This window comes from Ramularia collo-cygni, assembly GCF_900074925.1.
Source record: "Ramularia collo-cygni strain URUG2 genome assembly, contig: RCC_scaffold09, whole genome shotgun sequence".
NCBI lineage: Eukaryota > Fungi > Ascomycota > Dothideomycetes > Mycosphaerellales > Mycosphaerellaceae > Ramularia > Ramularia collo-cygni.
In genome coordinates this window covers 684,623-707,168 of record NW_019716263.1, presented here as the reverse complement: position 1 = coordinate 707,168, position 22,546 = coordinate 684,623, and the positions used below count along the sequence as shown (strand labels likewise).

The window sequence follows — 22,546 nt, the reverse complement described above, 5'->3', positions numbered from 1 at the left end:
AACCAGCTCGGGTTGACCAGGTGTGGCTGTTCTTTTCGCCTCTACTCATCCTCAGCTGGATATACCATGCATACCGGGCATTAATGGAACATGAAGCGGAAAAAGGTGCTGGTGGCAGGTGAAGTCTTGATCCGGTAGTCGACAGGCATCACTGCAGGCATCATCACTCTGGCTGAGTCACTAGCCTGGAATTAATCTCCAGTTCTCCATCCTTCCATCACTTCTGACCTCTTCCTCTTGCTTGCTTTGTGGAAGGCGTCTCGGACTTGGAGCCGTTGATGCAGCAAGCTTTGTTAGGCACATTCGAGCGGAATTTATTCCCCTGCAGATCCATGCACGGTGGGTCCATACTCCATAGCACAAAGTCAGTCCTTGTGCAGTAGTAGTTGGCAAGAAAAAGCATGCGAATAAGGGACGATCTTATCCGACTTTCACTCAACATCCGCAAGATTGCCTTGCCACGAAACGCCGGGTCGCTTCTCTGGTATAGCYCTTTCCTGGACGACTCGCTGCACGCCAACGAAAGGTGACCCTCGAACTATGTTTGACGACTCGAGCTTCGCCAGTGTCAATCGAAGACCTCTTCTACACTGTATGGAACACATCCTTATGCGGCTGATATGGCTCCACCATTGCCAGTTCGGGAGTCATACTTCACCGTCAAGTGTGGTCTTTGAGAGCTTTTCGATCCATCCTTGCCGATCAACTGTTCAAAAACTCTGTTAGGCCGCTTACCCACTCGCCCGCTTTATTAACTTAGATGCTGTTCGAAATGACACGAGTCTCGATATTAAACCGTGATGAGCAGGTCGCACCCACAGAGGGCGGTTCGAAGGATGTACGCCTGAAGACCCAATCAACAGCAGCTGGTTGATCGTATGCACAGCACTATGTGCAAAACTTCTGGCGCCATGAAGTATTCCCGTCGAGGCACCTGCCATAGTGGCCTAGGGCTCAACCCAGCAGACTAAGCGGAATAGCGTTCTGCTGCTACAGCTTCTACGAGTAAACGGTCATACTCATCTTGAGCAGCTCTACAGCGGGACATAGTTCCGAGGACTGACATATATCGCAACCCAGTATGAACACCATCATAGCACCTCGACTCCAACTCATCGAGATCGAAGACCAACCATGGTGTCCCTCCTGGCTCCGAGCGCACTCCTGCGCATCGTTAGCACGCATGTGGAGGACCTCAACCAGTTCAGCAGGTTCACCATCCACGCAAGCCTGTGACATCCTCCTTACCAGACTAGGCGGTCTTTGCCAGGCCTCTCAATTCACCTACGTGGATGCCTGTGCCGGCGCAGGGGGTCCCACACCATTAATGGAAGCGACATTAAATGCACGACTTGTAGAAGCTGGATACAAACCTGTGCAATTCGTCCTTACGGACTTGTATCCGGACCATGATGCCTGGAAACGAATCACTTCGCGTTCGGAGAATGTCTCCGCGATTTGGGAGCCTGTGGATGCTACCCAGCCGAGAAAGATGGCTCCAAAGGGCAGCAAAGAGTGCAGGATCTTCAATCTTTGTTTTCATCATTTCGATGATCGGAGGGCCAGGGAGGTGTTGAAGAGTGCTGTGCAGAACACGGATGCGTTTTTGTAAGTTTGACATTAGCCATCTCCATTCCCACTCTTACTGCTGACACAAAAGCGTAGAATCTTCGAAATGACCCATCGCACGCCCACGGCTTTCATGAATGTCACCATGGTAATTTTCTCGACATACATCTTCTCGTTGGTGGACTGGTGGTTTTCACCCCTGGTATTGCTGTTTACTTATTTGATCCCTCTTATCCCGCTCTATTATGCCATTGATGGTCTAGCTTCGTGTTTTCGAACAAGGACGCCAGAGGAGACGTGGAAGTTGCTTCCTGATGAGAAGGAGCTGGATTTAAGTCTATGGAGGTTTGAGAGTGGTCGGGCGTTGGTATTACCGCCCTTTGGAACGCTGTATTGGTATTCTGGTGTGAAGTCGTAGTATTGAGCTAAGGTATGCAGTCTTTGTTCAAGTTCATGGTTCCATCACGCTGATCTATCAGACAGAGCAGTCTCGATTTATAATTATGAATTCAAGCAGGAGGGCTAGCTCCCACCCTTTCTACTACGCCGTCGATGTCGTACAARATCTCCACCTAGACAGGAGTCTCCTGTTCTCAAAGCAAAACAACCCAACCCAACCAGCCCACCAAGCAGACACCTACGCAGAACCGTAGAACCCAACCATCACCTTTCTTCGCCGTTTCTGACTTGCTGCCGCCGCCACCCTTGCCTCCTCTCTCACCCCTGCCACCCCGACCATGCTTCTTCTTCTGTGCATCCATCGTAGCWTCTGGACCCTGTCCCATCGTCGGAGAGCGCTCAGCCACCCTGTTTGGCAAAGACTCCACTTCATCAAATCGGGCTCCCGCGAGAAGATCACACTCCACGACCTCCCCGTGACTTGGCGCCAAAGGCCTCAAACATTTCCGCAAACCCGTAGTCTCGCACATTTTGGTCAAGCTAGGAACATAGCGATCCTTGTCCACCGGACCGGGAGAAGCTAGCTTCGTTTTCTTCGCAGGAGGGAGAGGAAGATCTGGGATCGCACCAATCCCACGCGACTGAATCGTCATGTGGTCCGGGAGGGAGAGCTCCAGCTGGGAAGTGCAGTCTCTGTTGCACGAAAGGAATTGGTTCAGGTCTTTGTGGATGCTTTCAAGAGTGGGGGCAGTGGGAATGAAGGCTTTGGAATTCTCTAGAGACCGTGTGCGTTCTGCGTAGCAGCCTACTCGTTGGCGTTAGTGGTTGTGATGTTCCGTTGAATGTTAGGGAGGAACTGACTGTTAGTGAGTTTTGCAGTTTTGTACTTTGGAATGGGTAATGCACTGCAATGGGCGTAGAGCAGACACAGAATGAGGATGGTGTGGATCATTGAGAGACCACGAGTGGAAGCCATTGGGAGGTGTTGGCGGAGAGTTCGTTCGTTGGATGCCGCGGATGTCTTTCCGTGGATGGCAGAGTTGTGAGAAGGAGATTGCAAATCGAATGTCGGTGGTGAGGAGTGCGAAGAAGCCGTGTGACATTTGTGCTGTGGATCGAATCTGTTGATCTGCTCACCATGTTTGCTCGCCAGGATGCAACCAAGATCACACGGGCGGGCAGCGAGATCAGAGCCCGTGATCAATGACGAGAATGGGAACGATTGATTGTCGATGAGTCTGCGAAGCAAAGCTGTGGCACAAAGCTCTCCAGCGGGAAAGCCATTGCCACACCGATTACGGTCTGTTGTGACCCTACCAGATGTAGCTGGATCGTAGAGGGTGCTCGCTGTTAAATTGTGGAAGGAAGTAGAGACAAATTTCACATATACTGAGCAAGAAGCGCTTATTCTTGCTGTTGAAGACAATAGGAAACGGAGATGAAGTTGCGAGACTGCATCTCAGCACAACTTACTCATTCCGGGAAATGGACAGCATGCCCCAGCTGATTATTTATGTGTCTGGCGGAAATGGTGGAAGTCAGGGTGCCCATCATGCCTGTCGAAATCCTCGAGCAGAGCTACCACACCCATTAGAGGCCACACTTCGAAAGGTCTATTCGACTTGGGCTGCTCAAAAGAACAACAGCTCGATCTCGCCCTCTCCGCTCCCGTACCGCTCCTTGAGATCTGGCCTGGCAAGGAGTTGGGCGAGTGGTACCACCGTCTCCTTCATGTCTAGAATGCCGCGCTTCTTCTGATCGATGTGCGAAGCATCCACAACAATCCTCTCCAGCGTTTTGGAAGCCAACGCGCCTATGGATCACGATGTTAGCATATACCCCTCCAATTTCCGGGCTCCCATGCTTACCGTCTTCTAACAGGTCGTATATCCGTTGCGGTGTGCCCACTCCCACTCCCATCCGCGTTCCCTTGACCTCCACTATGGCCTCCTTCAGTTTAATATGCTTGGCGAAAAGCTTCTGTACCATGCTCTCCTTGGTCTGGAACACTCTCAACACCCTCGTCAGGTCTGCCGCCCTCAGTCCGGCGCCAGCAATGATGAGCGTATGCGGCGATCCATTCACTTTTGGAGCATCGCTCAGCGTCCTGCCTTTTTCACCCCGCTTCTTCCTTCGCGGTGCAGCGAATTTCTCGAGGAATTCCGGAAGGGAATCCGTAGTCCGCGGTGCCGTCCATTCTGTAGTATCGCGAATGTGCTTTTCTACAACCAACAAGTCAGCCGACATTCCTTCTCCTCATACGAAGAATCCTACCAGATATCCGAGCATCCTCAGCCTCAACCTCTGTCAAATCTGGCTGAAATCTTCTCGTCCGTTGCGCGATATGATCGGCCAGTAATTGGCTATCCATATGACCAATCGCATGGTTTACGCCCAGTTTGCTGTCCAAAGCCTCATCGTCAATGTCCTTTGGCTTTTTGGGCCGCTTCTTCTTGGGCTTCTTTGCGGTTTTGGCAGGTTCTTCGGCTTCGTCTTCGGCGTTGCGCTTGCGCTTCTTTTGCGGTTCTGGAGAGGGTGAGAGATTCTCTATCAGAGGCACACCGGCCTGATCGGAATCGGAGTCTGACATGACGTGGACTGAGAATGTGCAGAGGAAGAAGTAGATTGTGCATGCGACCATAAAATTATTGAAATCGGAGTTCGATCGGAGTTGGGGATTCCATCGACGTCACCCACAACACCCGCACCTTTCTCCGCTACATTACACGAGACCAACAATGCCTGCAAAGAACAATTTCCAATCGGATGACACGATCGCATCAAAATCTGACTCCCGCTGTTTCCATTACTACCAAATGGGTCATGATCTTCCATGTCCAGAAAGACGTCTCGTATGCTCAAAGCAATGTATGAGGTGATTATTCCAGCGATTGAGGCGATGACTACAAGTTTCCGGAACGAGTGAACCACATAGCGGTACTGTAAGCCGTCGTATGTGGCTGAAAGGCAAGAGGCTGAGGTTGGAACTCTCCCCGTTGCTCACCTGTTCAACGTGGAACTCCTGGAGGCTCGAATTCAGATTCTTGCTCACCTGCCCACAACATCTCTCGAGTCCAGCTTTTGAGCTAGAATCGGTGACTGAAGCTTTTTCCAACAACCTTCAATTCTATTCTGCCAGCAACGGGTCAACCAGAGCTCATAGGCCAGATAGGCGGAAAGACTTTCCCAATTGGGAGTGCGATAGGCCTGCAGGCACGACAATAGCCGACGTTGAGCCAGATCAGAGCTCTTCTACATCTCCACAGGGCGTGCATGTGCATGTGCAAAAGGGTAAAGAAGACGTTGCAAGACCAATGTACAACATCAACGCAACGACTTGACGAAATATCTTACATCAAACATGACGGAACCAGCATATCTCCAAAAGCTACGCAGCATTCCCAAGTCCAACTTCCTCTTCGGACCTTCACCAATCCAATTCCTTCCGAGACTCACGGAAACCCTCTCTCCGGATGGAACCATCAAGATCTACGCCAAGCGTGACGATTGCAACAGCGGTCTTGCATATGGCGGAAACAAAGTTCGGAAACTAGAATTTCTTGTCGCAGATGCGATTGCTCAAGGCTGCGATACTTTAGTATCGGTAGGCGGTGTGCAAAGCAACCACACCAGAGCCGTTACAGCAGTCGCCACATCATCCGGACTCAAAGCAGTTACAGTGCAAGAGAAGTGGGTTCCGATCGATCCGCCGCTCTACGACAAAACTGGCAATATTCTGCTCAGTAGACTCATGGGCGGCGACGTTCGCCTCAATTCAGAGGGCTTCCATATCGGCCACAAGGAGGCTACCAAGGCAGCCGTGGACGAAGTCGTTGCTAAAGGCGGTAAGCCTTATTACATTCCAGCTGGAGCGTCGGACCATGAGCTCGGTGGGCTGGGATTCACGAATTTCGTGGTGGAGCTAGCGGAGCAGGAGAAATTGCTGGGCGTGTTCTTTGACACGCTCATTGTCTGTTCAGTTACAGGTTCCTCGCATGCTGGTCTTATCGTCGGCGCAGTCGCAGAAGGCAAAGGACGGAAAGTCATCGGAATTGACGCCTCTGCCAAAGCAGATGATACCAAGGCACAGGTTGCGAGGATTGCGAGAAACACGGCAAAGTTGCTGGATTCAGAACTCGAGATTCCGGACGAGGCAATTGTACTTGATGAGCGTTTCCATGAGGGTGTCTACGGTATTCCAGGCCCAACGACCATCGATGCGATGAAGCTTGCGGCCAGGACAGATGCGCTGATAACAGATCCCGTGTACGAGGGCAAGAGCATGGCTGGAATGATCCAGTTGGTAAAAGAGGGCGCTATAAGCGCTGGAAGCAATGTTCTGTATGTACACTTGGGAGGTCAGCCGGCATTGAATGCTTATTCGACCTACTTTGAAGCCAAGTAGAAAACATGTAGCCAAAAGGGAATTTATTGACCAGCAGTGACAGTGATGAGCTTGGAATCTGTATTGTGTTTTGCTCTGAAAGTCTGGCCGCTCGGAGAGGCGAGTAGACGGCTGTAGGAATGGTTGGAAATGCCTCCAGATCAAAGAGATTGCAGCGCGGCTGCTCTTTCGCACCAGATCTTGTTCCTCTTTCCCAACGGCAACAAGCTAGTGGCAAAATCTCTCGCTGTGGCAGACAAGTTGGATGAAAATAGGGCGTGTGAAGGCCCAAGCCATTATTGCGATCATCGAAAGGATATCCTTGATACTGTCCGGCGATACCACGTCGGAGGGTCTGAGTACTGTCTTCTTTGGCCACTGATGAGCACACCCGAGAGATTACTGTTGCTTTGACTCGGCAGCTGGGGCGGGACATCCAGGACATGCGCGTCTCGTTCGCACGCAGACCTCACGATCGTTGCTGGAGTCTTGTAGGGTCTCAAGATGGCTGAAGTAAAGGTGCCCTCCATCTGCCTGGTTCCATACATGTTCGGTGTTTTTCGAGATTTCATGATGGAATCTCAGCAGCTATGCACACCACTGGACCATGGAAAGACATCATGTTGTCTTTTGATAGAGCACGGAGGAGATGGGGACGCGATGTTGTTAGGTTCGCTTCGCCGCCCAATCGGTACCTAGGCACATGCTTCCTCCGCTGACTGATCGATCACTCCTCCACCCTCGAAGCTTCACAACGACATCTTTTCCACCCACCATGAGTTATGCTTCCCACCGCTCAGCATGCCTCTGGATCGGCAGCATACCGTCCCACCTCTCTGGACTTCATCAATCTTCCGAACCCAGTTGAGCCGCACACCCAAGCTCAGAAACATCCTCTAAATGGCACGCCGAGATTGGAGAAAGCCCGTTTGGAGAATAGCACGAATCAGGATTTATTCAAACTCATTCTCGACCCACATAATGATCGACCCCCCAAACGCMAAAAGGCCACGGATAATACGCTTCTCGATCTCCCCAAGCTGCCCGTCAGGAACTCGGGGAATCGACGACTTCGCATCCCGCCCACGCTTTCTGGACTCCATCAACCACCGCCAGATGCTGGTCTACTGCCTTCGATAAGCGTCGATCAGCCTCAAGTGCCTCCACCTCGACCTCAGGAGGCCCCTGTTGGTTATGGAAATTCTGTGGATCGGCCAGCCGCCATCGAGCAAAATCCCGGCATTCCAAATGGAGGCAGTCCAACAGGCTCATTCCCGGCATCTAAGACTGGGCGAAGCAAACCGCAGCGTAACAAGTGGACAGAGAGTGAGACCGCAGATTTGCTAAAAGGTGTGGCTCAGTTCGGGATTGGCAGCTGGACCAAGATCCTCAACTGTGCCGATTATCAATTCCACCGACGGACGGCGCTCGATCTGAAGGACCGCTTTCGTGTTTGCTGCCCAGAACATTATAATCCCAAGAAGAAGACCAAGAAAGATTTGATTCTCAGACCCGCTGCACCTGTTCCAGGAGAAGCCGAAAAGGAGGCCGAAAAGACCGCCAGCAGCGAGACGATCATCGCGAATCCATCGCCCAAGAAGAAGAAGATCAAAGGTCCAGCCTCGGAACGTATAAGCTCATCTCAGCTGAAAGATCTTGGCATCGACCGGCCGTTCACAAAAAGTGGCCGGCGCTCTCGACACGGCTACTCCGAAGCTGAAGACGAAGCCATCTTGCGGGGCTTTCGCAAGCACGGCAAATCATGGTCGTCGATCAGGAAGGATGCTTCTCTAAATCTGTCGAACCGCAACCCGAGAGATTTGAGAGACCGCATGCGTACGAGATACCCCGAGGAATATGCCAAAGCAGGTCTTGCACTGCCGGCTGAAAAACCTACCAACAAGCGAGGTGCAGCCAGCTCTACTACGTTCACTGAAGACCACGAGACCTCCAAAGAGAGCCAGCAATCACTACCACCTCCTGCACAAGAAGACGCCCCAAACAAGGACGACTCCCTTCCCAGGCCTGCCAAAAAGCCGGCCCAACACTCCATTTTCACACTTGACGACATTTTCCTAAATAGCCTTTCTAACTTTTCCAACGATGAATACATGGAAGAAACAGAACCAATAATCCTCGATCGTGGGATTCTTGACTGGGCACCCCGCGTCAACACAAATGCCAACCACAACAATAGTGGAATCGACCCTCTCATGACCCTCRAACTTCCCAAGCCAGTGGCTAGCGTGCCCCCGAATACGAATCTGGACCGTGGACCGAGTCAATCCGTTTCGACTTCGCAAAATCTTCCTTCTCTTGCGACCCTTCTGCCTTCTGAGCAGAGTGGCGAGGGACATCTAGAGCTCCCGAGTTTGATGCATTTGTTGGATGAGGGCGGGAGGAATGGGAATCTGACTTTGGAGGAGATGCTGAGTTAGGAGGAATGTTCGATGCTGACACGCGACAAGTAAGGTAGTGATGGACAACAGCATGAACTTTACATCTTCTAGATACACAACCAATAACAGGAGCAATTCACGACAGATAAAATATGGACACGAGACGCTGTGGGGCACGTTTTTATGATCATATTTTGTGGTGAGAGTAGACTCAGCTGGTCTGATTCGCAGCGAAGACGCCTATCTAGCGCGCTCGCCATTGTGCCCATTCCTAGCACTCAGTACGCCATGCAAAAAGCCCCATTTTTCAGTGAATCGTGAAGTTGGTTGCAGCAGAATATAATCTACTCCTCCTCCTCCTCGGCGTCGTCACCACCGGCGTCCTTGCTGGCGGCAGCGGCGGCCTTCTTTCTCCGCACACGACCTGGACGTCCACCACCAAATGGCGAGGTGAGGGCGAAGTCAATGTGCTTCTGCGAGTCGAGACGGACGATGAACGATGGGACGTTGACGATCTGCTTTCCGACGCTGATAGACTGTATTAGCATGGAGTTCCGAGTATCAGGATGTTTTCATCTTACCGGATGTGGCGCTGGCGAATGAGGACACGGGCGTGGTGGATGGACTTGGCAAGGCCGAGCTTGTAAACGCAAGTCTGGAGACGACGCTCCAAGAAATCCTCAACCTTAAGGGCAAGCACGTAATCGAGCTTCATGCGGGACTCGTCGAGCACACCGACACGGACCAGACGACGAATGAGGGCGTTTCCTTCGAACAGACGCTTGGGGTCCTTCTCGTCCATGGTGAGGAGCTGACTGCGGGAGAGTCAGTGGTTTGTCCCTGCATGAGTATTTTCCAACAGAATTTCATACCGGGCAGCACGACGAATCTTGGAGAGGGTGAGCAGGACACGCCACACCTCACGCTTGTTGCGCAGGCCATATTCGCCAACGGTCTTCAACTCGGAGTCACTGGCTGTATGTTAGACCCATTCTGGCGCCCAATGACGTGAATGGAGTCAAGCTCGCATTTCAGAGGCCATGGAAAAGAACGCTGGGAACGTACAGACGAGCCGACTCGAAGGGACGACGTGGGACCTTGTAGGTCTTGGAGTAACTGCGTCTTGGAGGTTGTCAGCAGATTTCAATGGGGTGGGAAGGGCCAGCGGTCGGGCAGCAGCAGCGCGTTGTGACGGCAACGATGAGCAGCATGCAGAGCGGTTGTCTGCTTTCAGCGTGCGATGCGATGTCCCATGTTCTCCTCCAACAACATCGTCGTGCGCTGGTTGTAATCTTTGTATCCATTTTTCTACCACCGCGCACACCATCGCATCGCATCGCGTCCAGCAAGAGATCCACCGCACCGCTCCTGTTTATCTACCACTGACTCCCGCGCTGCTGAGTTCCCGTTCATCGCTGCGGAGGAACAACGTACTGGACCATGGCGAAAGTTGTCGATGTTGCTGCTCGAGCCTAGCAAGAAATCCAGTGTGAAGTCGGAGGGTCAATTTGATTCTCGAAGTGGCTCGCTTAGCTCCGCCTTGGCGAAGACTCGTCGGCGAAAGTGATGGCGTCAAGATAATTGGCACGAACTCCAAAAGGGCAAGGAGAGACAATTCCATAAACATCATTTTCGACATCTTATCATCATGTTACCACGTGCATATAGAGGCCGTATCATTCATGCCGGATGGTCGTCCGGATGGATCGCAACTTGATATATTGTCGGGATTCTACCGTGAGTGCAATGGACGAATGGACGTGATTGCACCCAGCTCTTCACGGCAAATTCAACACATGCTCGCTTTCACTTACCAGCCCCTCATGGACCTGCCAGCGCGCTTGTTGGTCTCCCTTTTTCAAGGACCAAGCCGGGCGACTGGAGCCGGGTAAATTCAGAAGATACTATACAATTTCTCCGGGATCAGAACGACCTGCCACATCCAGCTGATGGTCCGAGAGCACAGTAGAACTAGCACTATCTACCARCGGAGCTATAAGCGCTGTCCGTTGGACTTGACGAGAATTGCTTTGCGACGAACCACAAGATGCACGTGGACTCGCTTGGAAAGCACAATTTGAAACAAGGCGACTTTAAACGAAGTCGCCTCGGGACAGTGGTGAACGTGCATACGATGTTGCGGCAGCTGGCTCATATATGAAGGACATCCCGACACGCATACTTGAAGACCACGGTTGCTTCTACCCCAATCGGCCTTCAGTACTCTGCACTCGAAGATGAAGATCGCAGCAACGATTTATCTTGCAATCGCAACGGCCTTCGCCGCCAGCATCCAGCGTCGAGCTGTCATCGCCCACGATGCTGTTGTTGGGTTCCCACAGACTGTGCCCTCTGGTACTATCGGCCAACTGTACCTCAAGTACAAGCCTTACCTGAAAGTCGACAATGGATGTGTACCATTCCCAGCTGTGGATGCCAGTGGAAATACTGGGTGAGATACTGCATCGCTCAGCCAGATGCAGCAAGCAGATGCTAAATGCTGCCAAGCGGTGGCCTCAATCCAACAGGTGGCTCAAACAGCGGCTGCTCAAGCAGTACCGGCCAGGTGTATGCGCGCTCCGCAACGTACGGCAGCTCGTTTGCGATCATGTACTCTGTACGTTCGGACCCTTCCAATACCATGCTTATGCGACTGATCTATCAAAGTGGTACATGCCTAAGGATTCGCCCTCGACCGGGCTCGGTCACCGCCATGACTGGGAGGGTATCGTCGTCTGGCTTTCAGGTGCCACGTTGTCGGCACAACTGCTCGGTGTTGCTGCGTCCGCTCACGGAGACTATGACACCACTACAACGCCAAATCTCAGCGGTACAAGTCCTTTGATCAGGTACTTCAGCATATTCCCGGTCAACCATCAGCTCGGCTTCACATCCACGGTCGGTGGACAGCAGCCACTGATTGCGTACGAGAGTTTGACATCTGCTGCGCGGTCTGCGCTTGAAAGTACGGACTTTGGTGAGTCTTGCTCGTATGGATTCAGCAGAGGTTGTCGATGCTAATCTATAGCAGGCTCTGCCAATGTGCCTTTCAAAGACTCCAACTTCCAGAGCAACCTCGCAAACGCGGCATTGTAGAGCGAGGCGCGCCAAACAATCGAGGTGTGCGATAGCAGTATGTATTGATTTAAACTTATCGAGCTTCTGCTTCCTTCCTCGCTGTAGGTTAAAGTTCTCAGCGTTTCTTAGAAGAGACTGTCACGTTCCTTGTTCTTCTTTCTTGCTACACTCGCCGAGGATTTCGACCTCTGTCATGCTTGCAGACCATCTCAGTGGTGGAAAGCGCGGCATGTGACCAAAAAATTGGGATGGTACGCCGTGAACTCACACAGCACTCGCTCTTGTGAAGCACTTGGTCCGACTGGCATTCGACCTTCTCATTGAAGGAAACCAGCAAGATGGATTTGCTCAGACATCATGTGTGAAACAGTCAGCGGCCTCGGAATCCGCATGGCATCAGTCTGGATCGCCGGTTAGATACCTCTAGATGCGTCAGTATCGGTTTGCTGGTAGCGTTTGCCAATTCTCTTCGAAGTCAGCGGGAAGCAGTGAATGAACAAAGACACACGTGGATGAAAAAAAATTGACAATCGGATGAAAAGAAACTGACAATCAGACGAAAATTGAGTCTTCTTCTCGCACTCAGCTGCTTCCTGGATACCACACTTCTCCTGGATGATCACCACGGCAACGACATTTTCCAACACACCTATACACCAAGCATCGCGCGTAGCGATACCACATCTGAGATGTCATACTGGGACCGTCCAAGCAAGCGCACCCGACGAGGCGAAGAAATACTCCGCCCATTGGCAGACCCGAAACCTGTGAAGACTCCATCTCCGACTCGCAGTGCTCCTCGCGGACCTCGCTCAAACTCAATGGATGCTCTTACGTCTGCCTCCAAGAGCGCCGCGAGCATCGCAGAGCACCTGCGCGCCTCTGGCTGGCGAGAGACCCGCGAAAAGACGCCTCATGTCGATGAGACCACATTCTGCACCTGCCGCGCGCCCGAAGATAAATTCGAGATCGAAGAAGTCATCCAATGTATGAACCGTGGCGTAAGTTCTCCCTCGAGATATTCCAAACATCATCATGATGTAGAACATGGCTGACAAGTCGCAGTGCRAGATTGAGTACTTCCATCTCACGTGTATGGCGCTTCCAGATCATCCACCCAGAGGTATTGGGTGGAACTGTCCCACGTGTCGCGCTGACCGTGGCGACGATGCCAGCAGCCAGACTGGCTTGTTCGATCAGAGACACTTCGCAGAGGAAGGCGGTTGGAGAGCGTGGATGGAAGCAGAGGGCTGCAAGGTTCCGGGCCCGAAGCCGAAGAAACGCAACGTGGAGAAAAAGAAGACGATGAAGGCGAAGAAGACGACGAAGGTTGTTCCAATAGTCGCGAGGAAGAAGCCGGCAAGCGAGAGCACAGAAAGTGACAAGCTGTCACCTTCCGAGTCACCGACGAACTCGTCCCCGACAGAGGAGTCAGCAACGGAAGTGTCACCTACCTTGAAGCGGAAGAGAAATGTCGAGGTGGATGATTCGTCGTCGGGGGAGACTGTGGACGTCGTTGCGGAGGTGCCTGCTCAGGCAGGGAGCTCTTCGACATCTGAGCTGACAGAGTTTGAAGAGGAAGACAAATTACAGCGGAGCCTGATGTCGCTACCATCTGCTGGACTTACTGGCTGTTTGGTTACGGAACGACCTTGACTGCTGTCAAACCTTGTGCAGCACAGGGTCAATGACCAGGTCGCTCAGGTGATATCTGTGGTTGCGCAGCATGTCCATGGACGACAGCCACTTATTACAAAAGAAGCATGGAGATAAATTGCGTGCTTAAGATCGTGGGATATAGCAAGGCTCATCAATGAGCAAGCCAAGAGAAGAGGAGCGGTATGTATAGTAGCAGCAGCATTGTCTGGGTTRATTGCCAAGCACCACGGTAAACCTTCAGCAAGCATCTTTCAACTTCGAAGTCCTGGAATATCTCGACTCTCTCACGTTCTTCATTCTCTTCCAAAAACCAAGACATCTCAAGTGCCAATGATCCCATGTCTCAGCTGTGCCGCGCCAACTGACGATTCTGACTGCAGCATAATCCTGCTGGCGTAACGGTTTAATGTAGGGCTAGTTTTCTTGCCCTAACAACTTCATCCGGGACGTGCATCTATGCAGCGCGTTTTAGTGCCATCAACGTCCGCGGGATCCGCCCAAGCATTCTGACTGGCCCCGGACGTCTTCAAACCATTTGCTTGCGACAGCGACATGACAATTAGCATGATGGCGGCATCAGCATCCTCAGGCCGACGCCTCCCGCGGCTGGCGCTGGACCAAGGATTGGATTGCAGTCCTTCGCGCGCGATCACAGCCTTCTGGAGGCGTGAAGCGGCGCCCTCATCGCGTGGCCACCCTATCATTCTGCGACCCGGATCGGGATGCTATGCATACCGTACAATGCAAAATCGAACCTTCGAGCCCTAAGTGATCCTTCCGAGACCTAACACTAGCTCTTGTTCAAGATGGAAAGGGCCCGCGACTGTGTGAAGTGACTACGTCGTAATCAAACGAGGTGGTCCTCATCGAGCCGCTGAGCTCCTGCGCGTGTCGAATCAGATACGCCGTAGCTTTCTACCGACTCAAGTGTGACATGCCAGCGTCCACTGACAGCTCGGGCAGGACCCACTTTTAACATAGCATTGAAAAGGTCACTTAGGGCTACCGTGCAGCTCTCGCAGTACTCCCTCGTACCCTCGCATGCCCTACATTGAGCATTTGTATCACGATTCGGGTGCTTGGGAGACCGATGGTTTCGTACAAGATCGGGGACCTCCCCAGGTATGTCTTGCATTTCAATCTTTATCCCCTTGTTTACAAGCATCTCAAGATGGCGACTTCTCTCGAGATTCTTCGTCCCTCACCATCACCCGTTAAGGAGTTGAACCCCGTGGGCACTCTAGCAAGAGATCTCGAGGACAGATCCAGCACTCTTATCAAGCTGATTGCATTGCAAGACTGGGAACACCCGGACATTGAACGATATCTCGATCCGGCTTCGCTGGCAAATCAATCTCGAAAGAGCTCCTCTCGGGCGCGGAAGGCCTGCTGCGATCGATCCACCATTGCTGGTATAGGGCCAGAGCTCAAGATTTTGAGCGTTAGCACCGAAGTTGAGGAGGACGAGGGCCAGGCTAGTGTCTGGATGCTGCTTTCCCTTCCCCGCGACGTCCATGGTCTGGTCAGAGAAATCATCACGATCATGCAATGGAGGATCGACGCGGGTCGGTGGAAGTGCTACGAACAGACCGCTCCACAAGCAGGATCAGGGTTTGGGATTTGAAGTTAATCATGAGGAWCTTGACGTCTGTGGACTCTCTTCTGGATCGTACAACTTTGCGAATTAAAGATCTAGATACGCTGGATGATTCTGGATCGTACAACTTTGCGGTTGAACAATCTAGATACGCTGGATGAGCTTGTCGCCTGTGGATTCAATCGACGTCTCGAAGTCGTCGAAGCTCTTCGCATTCCATTTCGCGTGCTTGTGGACTGTGTCCGCAACACTACCGGGGAACGCGATGTAGAGCACGTCGTTTTCGTCATGGCCGGCGCCGCCATTGATGCCTTTGCCGTAGCATGCAGTCGCAAGCGAGATACTAGCCTCTCCCACCAGAGGAGGACCATCATCACCGTTGGTGTCGGCCCATACACCATACACCTGGGTTGGGTTAGCAAGATACCATTACGCCTCAAATGGAGCAACTTACGAGCTGGTCACCACAGACGACTGCCATGACACTCAAAGGCTGGATACCATGGTCCTGTGGGTTGAAGTTTGTGTAGCCGTTCTTGCTGCCTTCATTTCCGAACACAACATATGGAATGTAGTTGGCGTTCACGTCGCTCACTTCGGTGCCCGTTTGTTTGGAGTACCTAAAAGCAAAGGGTAAAAGGGTCAGCGGTGTCTCACACATTCGGGGCAGGCAAAATAAGATCTTCCAGCAGTTCACAGATGCGTAAAGGTCGCATCATCGGCATCGGCTTTGATATCTGCGTGGGATACCTTTTGCCCTTCACTATACTTACTGCTGGACCTGGTCCTTGAAAGCGGTGGTGCTCTGGGTGTCGGTGGATTTTCCGCATCGTCCATCTCCGTGGTCCGACTGGTCTCCATCGCCTGGAATGCCGCGTTAGCAATCCTGACCCTAACACTGGATCTGAAAATCGGGTCTCCTTACAGTCAATGTCCATGTTGGCGAAGCCAGTGGTCTTTCCATGAATGTACACCACTCCATTATCATTGTCCTGGCAGTACGCAAAAGCTATCRCTAGATCAGATATGGAACAGCATTGAATCAACCATATATCACTCACTCTTGGGACCACCATCCTGGCTGTAAAAGCCGTCCTGAAGAACATGGCCGCCGGTACATTTGCCGCTGTGGATCTTGTTGTAGAAGTTTCGAATATTTTGTGGGACGTCTCTGCTCAGAGCACCGGTCGCCATCATGGCAATGGCCAGAGATGCTGTTGTAGCCTTCATTTTGTAATGTCTAAAAGCGGGAGTGAGACTGGAGTGAGAGTGCTGATGTTGTGCTGATGTTCGGATGGTAGCAAGATAGAGAAGTCGAGCCGATATACTTATAACAAGCGTATTGTCGCAGCTGCATGTGCACAAAACGAAGAGATTACACAAAGACATAGTCAGGCGTCCCGCATGCACCGTGCTGCATCTGGACGCCTTGCACTACGGTGTTGTAGAAGTAGAAGTCAACCCTTTTCAGGCGTCCGGTGGGCATGGACCGCGCTAGAAATAGAAGGATCTCCGCTATAGCAGCATGGCCTGCGAAGCTTGAATCCACCAAGGCTTTTTGAAGCTCCACTCGCCGCACTCGGTAAGCATGCTAGCATCCTCTCGCATGTAATATAGAGACCCACTCAATCCGAGAAGGATCAGTAAACTCGCTCTCAAGTTCTACTTGACTTGGACAGCGATGCGAGATAATCTGCGGCAACATGACTGACMGTGTCAATGGGCGCCTATCTCATGCTGTCAATTACTGGCAGCGAGTCAATCAATGAGAAAGGTGCTGTTTGATCCTGGGGCAGTATGCGGCTACTGCCTGAGCTTTTCGTTTGGCGGAAGCCTTCGCCACACGGGGAGAGCCTGCTTGTTCAATTTTCAGGCGCGAATCTTGTTGGTGAAGATTGACTCGAACGACCATGCGGGATGGCAATCCGGAGGCGAACAAGAGTTCTTCCATCGTCTTTCATCGCGTTAGATCGATTTGAGAAGTCTGTGAACTCACGATCTTCCTCCACATTGAGAGCAGCCTATTTGGGAAGGACATGCGAGCCTTGCACTGCGCCACAGCACATCAGTCGTATTTAAGCTGGACTTTCTAGTTGATGTAGTCCATATGCGACCGAAGAGATGTGACCATTGCGAACGTTGAGAAGTCCGAGCTCGACTTACGCCCTACCTATCGTCGTCACGTCAGGCTTTGAGCCACAACGCACTCAACTCGGGAACTTCACCTGTGGCAAGAGATGGAGATGGCTGGGCCGTTTAGTGTATCATGGATTTCACTGTTGCTTGTCGTAATTTCCACGAATGCTTTTCTCCAAGGCAGTGTTCTGCTCCCTGCGTATGGTCCCGGTTGACATCGCTTCGCAAGCCACTGGACAACTTGTTGCGGTGGTCCTCTGCAGCCCAATCCAGGCGAGATGTGAGATTGTCTTTACTCTTGCATCAAAGAAAGGCGCTTGACGTCCCGGCGTATCGATTCCTAGGTAGAGTTGGCATTCAGTCGATTGGATTGGTCCTCAGCTTTGTTATCCTTGTAGCAATGTTCAAGCAGACTTGTATTCGCACGGAACCTGTCAGAGGCCCGGCATGGCCATGAAATCATGGTCCTGGCCCATAGCTTACAGCATACACAGCTACAAATGCCCGCGCGGAGACACATCTGGCCAAAACAGACTCTTCGTTGTGGTTTCGGGAGCAGTAGCTCGAAGCGTGTCCCCCTTCCTGTCTCTGGCTCTGACGTTCTCCTCCGAGGGCCGTGGGCTATTCCTCCCAGATTTCGTACACATCATCTCGAGATCTTGCTTTATGACTCTTCTGGCCTCGCCCTCCTCCTCTGCGCTCGGTCATATGGCAACATCATTGGAGGTCCATGCCGCGCATGCGCCTTGCGGAAGGCTTCTGTCATGATGGGAGAGCTCTCTGTGCGAATCGTCGTTCCGATGGACATGAAGAACCTGTGACCATCAGCATTGCGGTTTGGCGTGCGCGTTCACTCCCCAACTATGCCCTACCCGAATGTAGCCGCAGAGCCAAGCATGTACTGTCCCAGAGTTCGCATCATGCCGTTTGGTCCCGGGCCGTAGCGAATGATATTTGTCGCGCCGAATATGAAGCCAATACAGAGCCCGACGGCTTGGTTAAGTCAGCTAGACCGTCCTTGTAGTAAACACGCGGGTATGCATACTGCCGCCCATCATGGCTCCCATCTTTGCTGTGGAACAGTCAGCCTTGCTCTAATTTGTGGGTGGTTGCTTTGAAAGGACCTACCTTTGTCAAAGGTCGATGGACCTGACATGCCGCCTGCAGCTGCAACGGGAGGCATTGTGGATGAATGGTTTGTGCGTTTGTTGGAATCGTGCGTTGCTAGTTGTGTAGCAGAAGATCGAAGCGATGGAGTGGAGCATGCGAGCAGCTCGGCAATCAATCAATCAATTCAGTGCTAGCCAACTTTCCTACTAGTAGCCGCCTGCGAGACGACCCTTGGCCACGAAAGACTCTCTGCCACGCCGCGAACCACGACACGACACGAGCGAAGGGGAGAAGAGCACCAGCACGAGCAGATGCCATAAAGTGGAAGCCAGCATTGCTATTTGCCCCGTGTCTGCCGCGCTGCATTGCACTGCGCTGCACTGCGCTGTGCCGTTCTGACAGGAAGCGACCCGCCGGAGACCACGGCGGCAACGCATCGACCACCACCAGAGACCACACGCGACGACATCCCTACTGGCACCGCCGACGCGGCGCAATCCCGCACTGACGCTCACCTACACCCAATACCCCTGCACTCCTGCGTCCGCTGCCTTTGCGGATCGTTGGCGTCGAGCAGGAAATCCCGAAAGCTCACTTCCACACCTCACCTCGCACATTTCGCAGGAGAGCACACGACATCACCAACCCACTCGATCTGCCACCATTCGACTCCGTGACCGCCAGCTATCACTGCGGTCCTGCACCAGTACATTGGRGTATCCGACCAATTCAGCGCAGGGGGAAAGGAGGAGAGGGGCAGTAAGAGCAGCGGTGCAGGCATGACTGCCGTGCTTTCTTTTGAGAGCACACGCTATGGATTTGGAGGGATGAACGGCTCCGGCACCGAAATGCTTCGCAAGACTGTCCAGCGGCAGAACTCCAGCTCCTCAATTGCCTCGAACGCCTCCTCCACTTCAACCCTTTCCGCAAATTCCACACAGTCTTCCAGCAACGGCAACGGTGCAGTGCAGGCCCCGGCGGATAGTAGCACTGCCAGCAGCTGGGCCGCTCGGAAGAAGCCCACTCGTGGCCTTTGGCCTCCCGGTAAGGCTGAGCCTGCCACGGGTATATCTACAGCGCGACCCCAGGCTGTCAGCTCGGCCACTTCTGGCGCGACCGCCTCATCAGCCATATCCGCGCTCCATGCGCCGCTGCTCCCGTCACAGCAAATGGCAAATGGAAATAGCCAGACAGCGGGTAGTGGTGTGCTACGAGAGCAAGTACCATCTATGCCAACTGCAATACTGCACCTCCTACCTATGAACGGGACTTTCGAGCGCAAGACCATTACCGTGCCCTATGCCCCGGATGTGTTGCGCATCGGCCGGCAGACAAACCAGAAGACGATTCCCACACCACTGAATGGATACTTTGATTCCAAGGTGCTCTCAAGGCAACATGCCGAGATCTACGCAGATCGGAGCGGACGCATCTTCATTCGGGATGTGAAGTCGAGCAACGGCACATTTGTGAATGGCATGCGGCTGAGCCAGGAGAATAAGGAATCGGAGCCTCGAGAATTGCGTGAACAGGATGTGCTTGAGCTCGGCATTGATATTGTGTCCGAGGATCAGAAAACCGTCGTGCACCACAAAGTTGCAGCAAAAGTCGAGCATGCTGGAATCTACGGGCAAGGAGGCGATGGAATTTCTTTTGGCGATCTTCTCGACCCAAGTGCGGGAGGTGGACTGATGGCTAGTCCCCACCAAATGCAACTCAAGAGAAACAACAGCAACGGGTCCATGAACAGCCGGAGCAGCATGAATCCAGCATCCACGCAAGCAGCGGCACTGGGTATGGGACAGCTAGGTCAACCTCAGCACATGAGAAATTGGCTGAATCCGATTACGACCGAGCACATTGTAAGAAAGCTCAACGTAAGTATCGTTTGGTGCCCTTCAAGTTGAATTGTGCTAACGTGAACCAGCATGAGATGAAGCTTGCCATGCAGCAATCACAAGAGATTGCTCGTGCGAGACATGCCATTGAGAATATGCTGGGAGGGAAAATCGACGCACCACCCGCACCGGAAAAGAGGCCAAGCTTCGAAAAGGCAAAACATTCCCCCGTAAGGTCGAAACTGGACCTCAAGGCACACTTTTCTGAGCCTCCGGCACCTCCCCCACAAGCKCCGCTTCCGGAGAAACCCGACGTTGCAAAGGCTCTTGCTGACCCACTCATCCTACCATTACTCCGCCGCAATGATACTGCTCGACCACAATCTGGCAGTGCCTCTCCGACGAGGATGGACCACTCTGGGGATATAATCCGGCTTTGTGAAGAACTGAAGCTCGCGAAAGGCGAACTCAGCAATCAGAGTGAACGTATGCGCAAGCTTGAGACTGAGCTCGCTCTGGAGCGCACTGCTAGGGAAAGCGCCGAGGAGAGAGCTCAGAGATTGGAAGAGGATGGACCGAGACAAGACWCGCCTTTAACACACCATGAGGAGAGGGAAGTAGATGAAGAAAGTTCGAGCGCCACGGAAACGACCGAGAAAAATTCACCGGATCTCCAAGGACAATTGGAGACACTTCGCACTTCTATGGATGAAATGAAACAACACATGGAAGCATACCGAAAACGGGCGGAGATTGCGGAGACGGAGCGGGATGAGGCCCGTAAGACGCTTGCACAGATGGTAGCGGAAAAGCGAAAAGCGAACGCAGAAAATGCCACGCTCGACCACGCAACGAAGGCACCGCAAACACCCCCAGGGAAAGAGTTGCGGCACGTTGACGGGTCGGCACAGGACGTTCAAAATCGTGAATCGGCACCTTCTAGCCCGACTTCCGAAAGCCTTCTCGAGCGAGCAGGCGTCGAGGACGGCCGACCTATCACCCCGGAACAAGCAAGGATGCTAACACGCTTCCTCGCACAGGAGGTGCTGGGCTCAAAGCTCCCGCAGACTGGGGAATCCAGCGATACGTTGCTCTATTATGGTGTTCCGTATACGAGTCTTGCAGCTGTAATACTGGCGGGGTGGTTTGCTATGCATTGGATTAATGGCTGGCCTGCGAAGGTCGATCGTTGAGGAGAGTGAGTCTGCGATCGAGAGATTGTTGGACACTGTGTGCATTATTAGGTGCAGACACTGCGGAGTTTCTAGGGGCTGTCAGCTCTCACATCTTGCCCAAGGCGTACCAAATCCGTTGGCAAGAGCACCCAAGACTCGTCGCTCTGCCACGGCCGAAGAACTTGGCTCATGAGCTGCCARGCTGGCGATGCGGTTGAACAGGACGAGTAGATTTGATCGCACCACTCACTCATGACGGCGGGCCAGGTAGCGGGCACTTCGCCAGTAGAGAGGCGTTCGAGAGAGAAGACGCAGGAAGCCCGGAGGCTGGCAATTGTGACAGCCATGAGGTGTCGCAATGTCGATGCGTATGAACGCCGGGTGGATGCTTTGATTCACTGTATGTGAAGGGATATACGCAAGAATTTTGGACTGAAAACACAGTCCGCTTGCGACGCGGCATTGTTGGGGATGCATTGTTCACATTAGGAATGGTTTTTGGGGTGCATTGGTGCGCGTGGCGTTGTGTTACATTGCAGATGGTCCAGGGTAGGGCTGTCGACGACGATATGGTGCTCTGTGCACTTCTCTTTTGTTGTACATACTGAGAGTTGGGCGCTGCCCGGGAAGACGGCAGAGAATTCACTCGACGGAGACTGAGAACTATTGATTTGACATGGCTCTTTCCTTAGGTCTCTCGCACTATTCCAACCTCGGAGCTGGTCAGGCACAGAAGAAGATGATCATGGGCTGGAGTACCTAGTTCTAAAGCAAGACGATCRCAAGTCACTCGGGGGTTGCCGCGGCAGGCGATCGCACCGGCACTCGCCCTATCCTTTCCCCAGATGGAAGGAAATTTTAAATTCAAGAGATCTTGCGGAGGTCGTCATCRATCCGCTTTGCGAAGAAATGTACAACGGCTTGTTCTAGTTTCTGGCTGACTGCGCTTCGAGAATGTGGATCTTATCGCACTCTGCTCTCAGTCTTGCACTGATCAATGAACTGAGTGTGGCAACGATGAAAGTCTCCTCCGCCAAGAATACCACCACCTCCCTTCAAAGGTCGATGATCTGCAATCCTTCACAATAAGCCTTTGTGGGGCGAGATGCGCAATGCATGTAGTTCGTCGATCCCCCAGCCTCGGCCAGTCCTTGAGCAACATTCATGGACGGAGATCTCCAGCATAAACCTGTTCGGGGCGC

At 52.7% G+C, this 22,546-nt stretch overlaps 12 protein-coding genes; 7 read left to right on the top strand and 5 right to left on the bottom strand.

Moving 5' to 3' along the window:
- Window positions 1–1,081: 1,081 nt before the first annotated feature.
- Window positions 1,082–1,987, top strand: RCC_06366 (uncharacterized protein; the record flags this gene model as incomplete). XM_023771627.1 has 2 exons in its annotated part: window positions 1,082–1,608; window positions 1,666–1,987. The coding sequence occupies 2 exons, from the start codon at window positions 1,082–1,084 to the stop codon at window positions 1,985–1,987; spliced, it is 849 nt and encodes a 282-aa protein (XP_023627395.1).
- A 175-nt stretch (window positions 1,988–2,162) lies between these two features.
- RCC_06365 (uncharacterized protein) lies at window positions 2,163–2,944 on the bottom strand (the record flags this gene model as incomplete). XM_023771626.1 has 2 exons in its annotated part: window positions 2,163–2,773; window positions 2,830–2,944. 2 exons carry the CDS (start codon window positions 2,942–2,944, stop codon window positions 2,163–2,165), a joined length of 726 nt encoding a protein of 241 aa, XP_023627394.1.
- A 655-nt stretch (window positions 2,945–3,599) lies between these two features.
- Window positions 3,600–4,558, bottom strand: RCC_06364 (uncharacterized protein; the record flags this gene model as incomplete). XM_023771625.1 has 3 exons in its annotated part: window positions 3,600–3,781; window positions 3,837–4,190; window positions 4,243–4,558. 3 exons carry the CDS (start codon window positions 4,556–4,558, stop codon window positions 3,600–3,602), a joined length of 852 nt encoding a protein of 283 aa, XP_023627393.1.
- A 771-nt stretch (window positions 4,559–5,329) lies between these two features.
- Window positions 5,330–6,373, top strand: RCC_06363 (probable Probable 1-aminocyclopropane-1-carboxylate deaminase; the record flags this gene model as incomplete). Its single annotated transcript, XM_023771624.1, has 1 exon — window positions 5,330–6,373. The coding sequence occupies one exon, from the start codon at window positions 5,330–5,332 to the stop codon at window positions 6,371–6,373; it is 1,044 nt and encodes a 347-aa protein (XP_023627392.1).
- Window positions 6,374–7,134: 761 nt separating this feature from the next.
- Window positions 7,135–8,790, top strand: RCC_06362 (uncharacterized protein; the record flags this gene model as incomplete). Its single annotated transcript, XM_023771623.1, has 1 exon — window positions 7,135–8,790. The coding sequence occupies one exon, from the start codon at window positions 7,135–7,137 to the stop codon at window positions 8,788–8,790; it is 1,656 nt and encodes a 551-aa protein (XP_023627391.1).
- Window positions 8,791–9,095: 305 nt separating this feature from the next.
- Window positions 9,096–10,193, bottom strand: RCC_06361 (ribosomal protein S4; the record flags this gene model as incomplete). XM_023771622.1 has 5 exons in its annotated part: window positions 9,096–9,279; window positions 9,333–9,566; window positions 9,624–9,722; window positions 9,817–9,873; window positions 10,186–10,193. 5 exons carry the CDS (start codon window positions 10,191–10,193, stop codon window positions 9,096–9,098), a joined length of 582 nt encoding a protein of 193 aa, XP_023627390.1.
- A 795-nt stretch (window positions 10,194–10,988) lies between these two features.
- On the top strand, window positions 10,989–11,847 carry RCC_06360 (probable NPP1 domain protein; the record flags this gene model as incomplete). XM_023771621.1 has 4 exons in its annotated part: window positions 10,989–11,203; window positions 11,260–11,368; window positions 11,419–11,728; window positions 11,783–11,847. The coding sequence occupies 4 exons, from the start codon at window positions 10,989–10,991 to the stop codon at window positions 11,845–11,847; spliced, it is 699 nt and encodes a 232-aa protein (XP_023627389.1).
- An 803-nt stretch (window positions 11,848–12,650) lies between these two features.
- RCC_06359 (uncharacterized protein) lies at window positions 12,651–13,485 on the top strand (the record flags this gene model as incomplete). XM_023771620.1 has 2 exons in its annotated part: window positions 12,651–12,830; window positions 12,895–13,485. 2 exons carry the CDS (start codon window positions 12,651–12,653, stop codon window positions 13,483–13,485), a joined length of 771 nt encoding a protein of 256 aa, XP_023627388.1.
- A 1,174-nt stretch (window positions 13,486–14,659) lies between these two features.
- RCC_06358 (uncharacterized protein) lies at window positions 14,660–15,112 on the top strand (the record flags this gene model as incomplete). Its single annotated transcript, XM_023771619.1, has 1 exon — window positions 14,660–15,112. One exon carries the CDS (start codon window positions 14,660–14,662, stop codon window positions 15,110–15,112), a length of 453 nt encoding a protein of 150 aa, XP_023627387.1.
- Window positions 15,113–15,229: 117 nt separating this feature from the next.
- RCC_06357 (related to chitosanase precursor) lies at window positions 15,230–16,315 on the bottom strand (the record flags this gene model as incomplete). XM_023771618.1 has 5 exons in its annotated part: window positions 15,230–15,490; window positions 15,540–15,705; window positions 15,859–15,949; window positions 16,011–16,094; window positions 16,147–16,315. 5 exons carry the CDS (start codon window positions 16,313–16,315, stop codon window positions 15,230–15,232), a joined length of 771 nt encoding a protein of 256 aa, XP_023627386.1.
- A 1,570-nt stretch (window positions 16,316–17,885) lies between these two features.
- RCC_06356 (related to mitochondrial genome maintenance protein Mgr2) lies at window positions 17,886–18,404 on the bottom strand (the record flags this gene model as incomplete). XM_023771617.1 has 4 exons in its annotated part: window positions 17,886–18,036; window positions 18,094–18,214; window positions 18,267–18,293; window positions 18,350–18,404. 4 exons carry the CDS (start codon window positions 18,402–18,404, stop codon window positions 17,886–17,888), a joined length of 354 nt encoding a protein of 117 aa, XP_023627385.1.
- Window positions 18,405–19,179: 775 nt separating this feature from the next.
- On the top strand, window positions 19,180–21,362 carry RCC_06355 (uncharacterized protein; the record flags this gene model as incomplete). XM_023771616.1 has 2 exons in its annotated part: window positions 19,180–20,208; window positions 20,259–21,362. 2 exons carry the CDS (start codon window positions 19,180–19,182, stop codon window positions 21,360–21,362), a joined length of 2,133 nt encoding a protein of 710 aa, XP_023627384.1.
- Window positions 21,363–22,546: the final 1,184 nt, after the last annotated feature.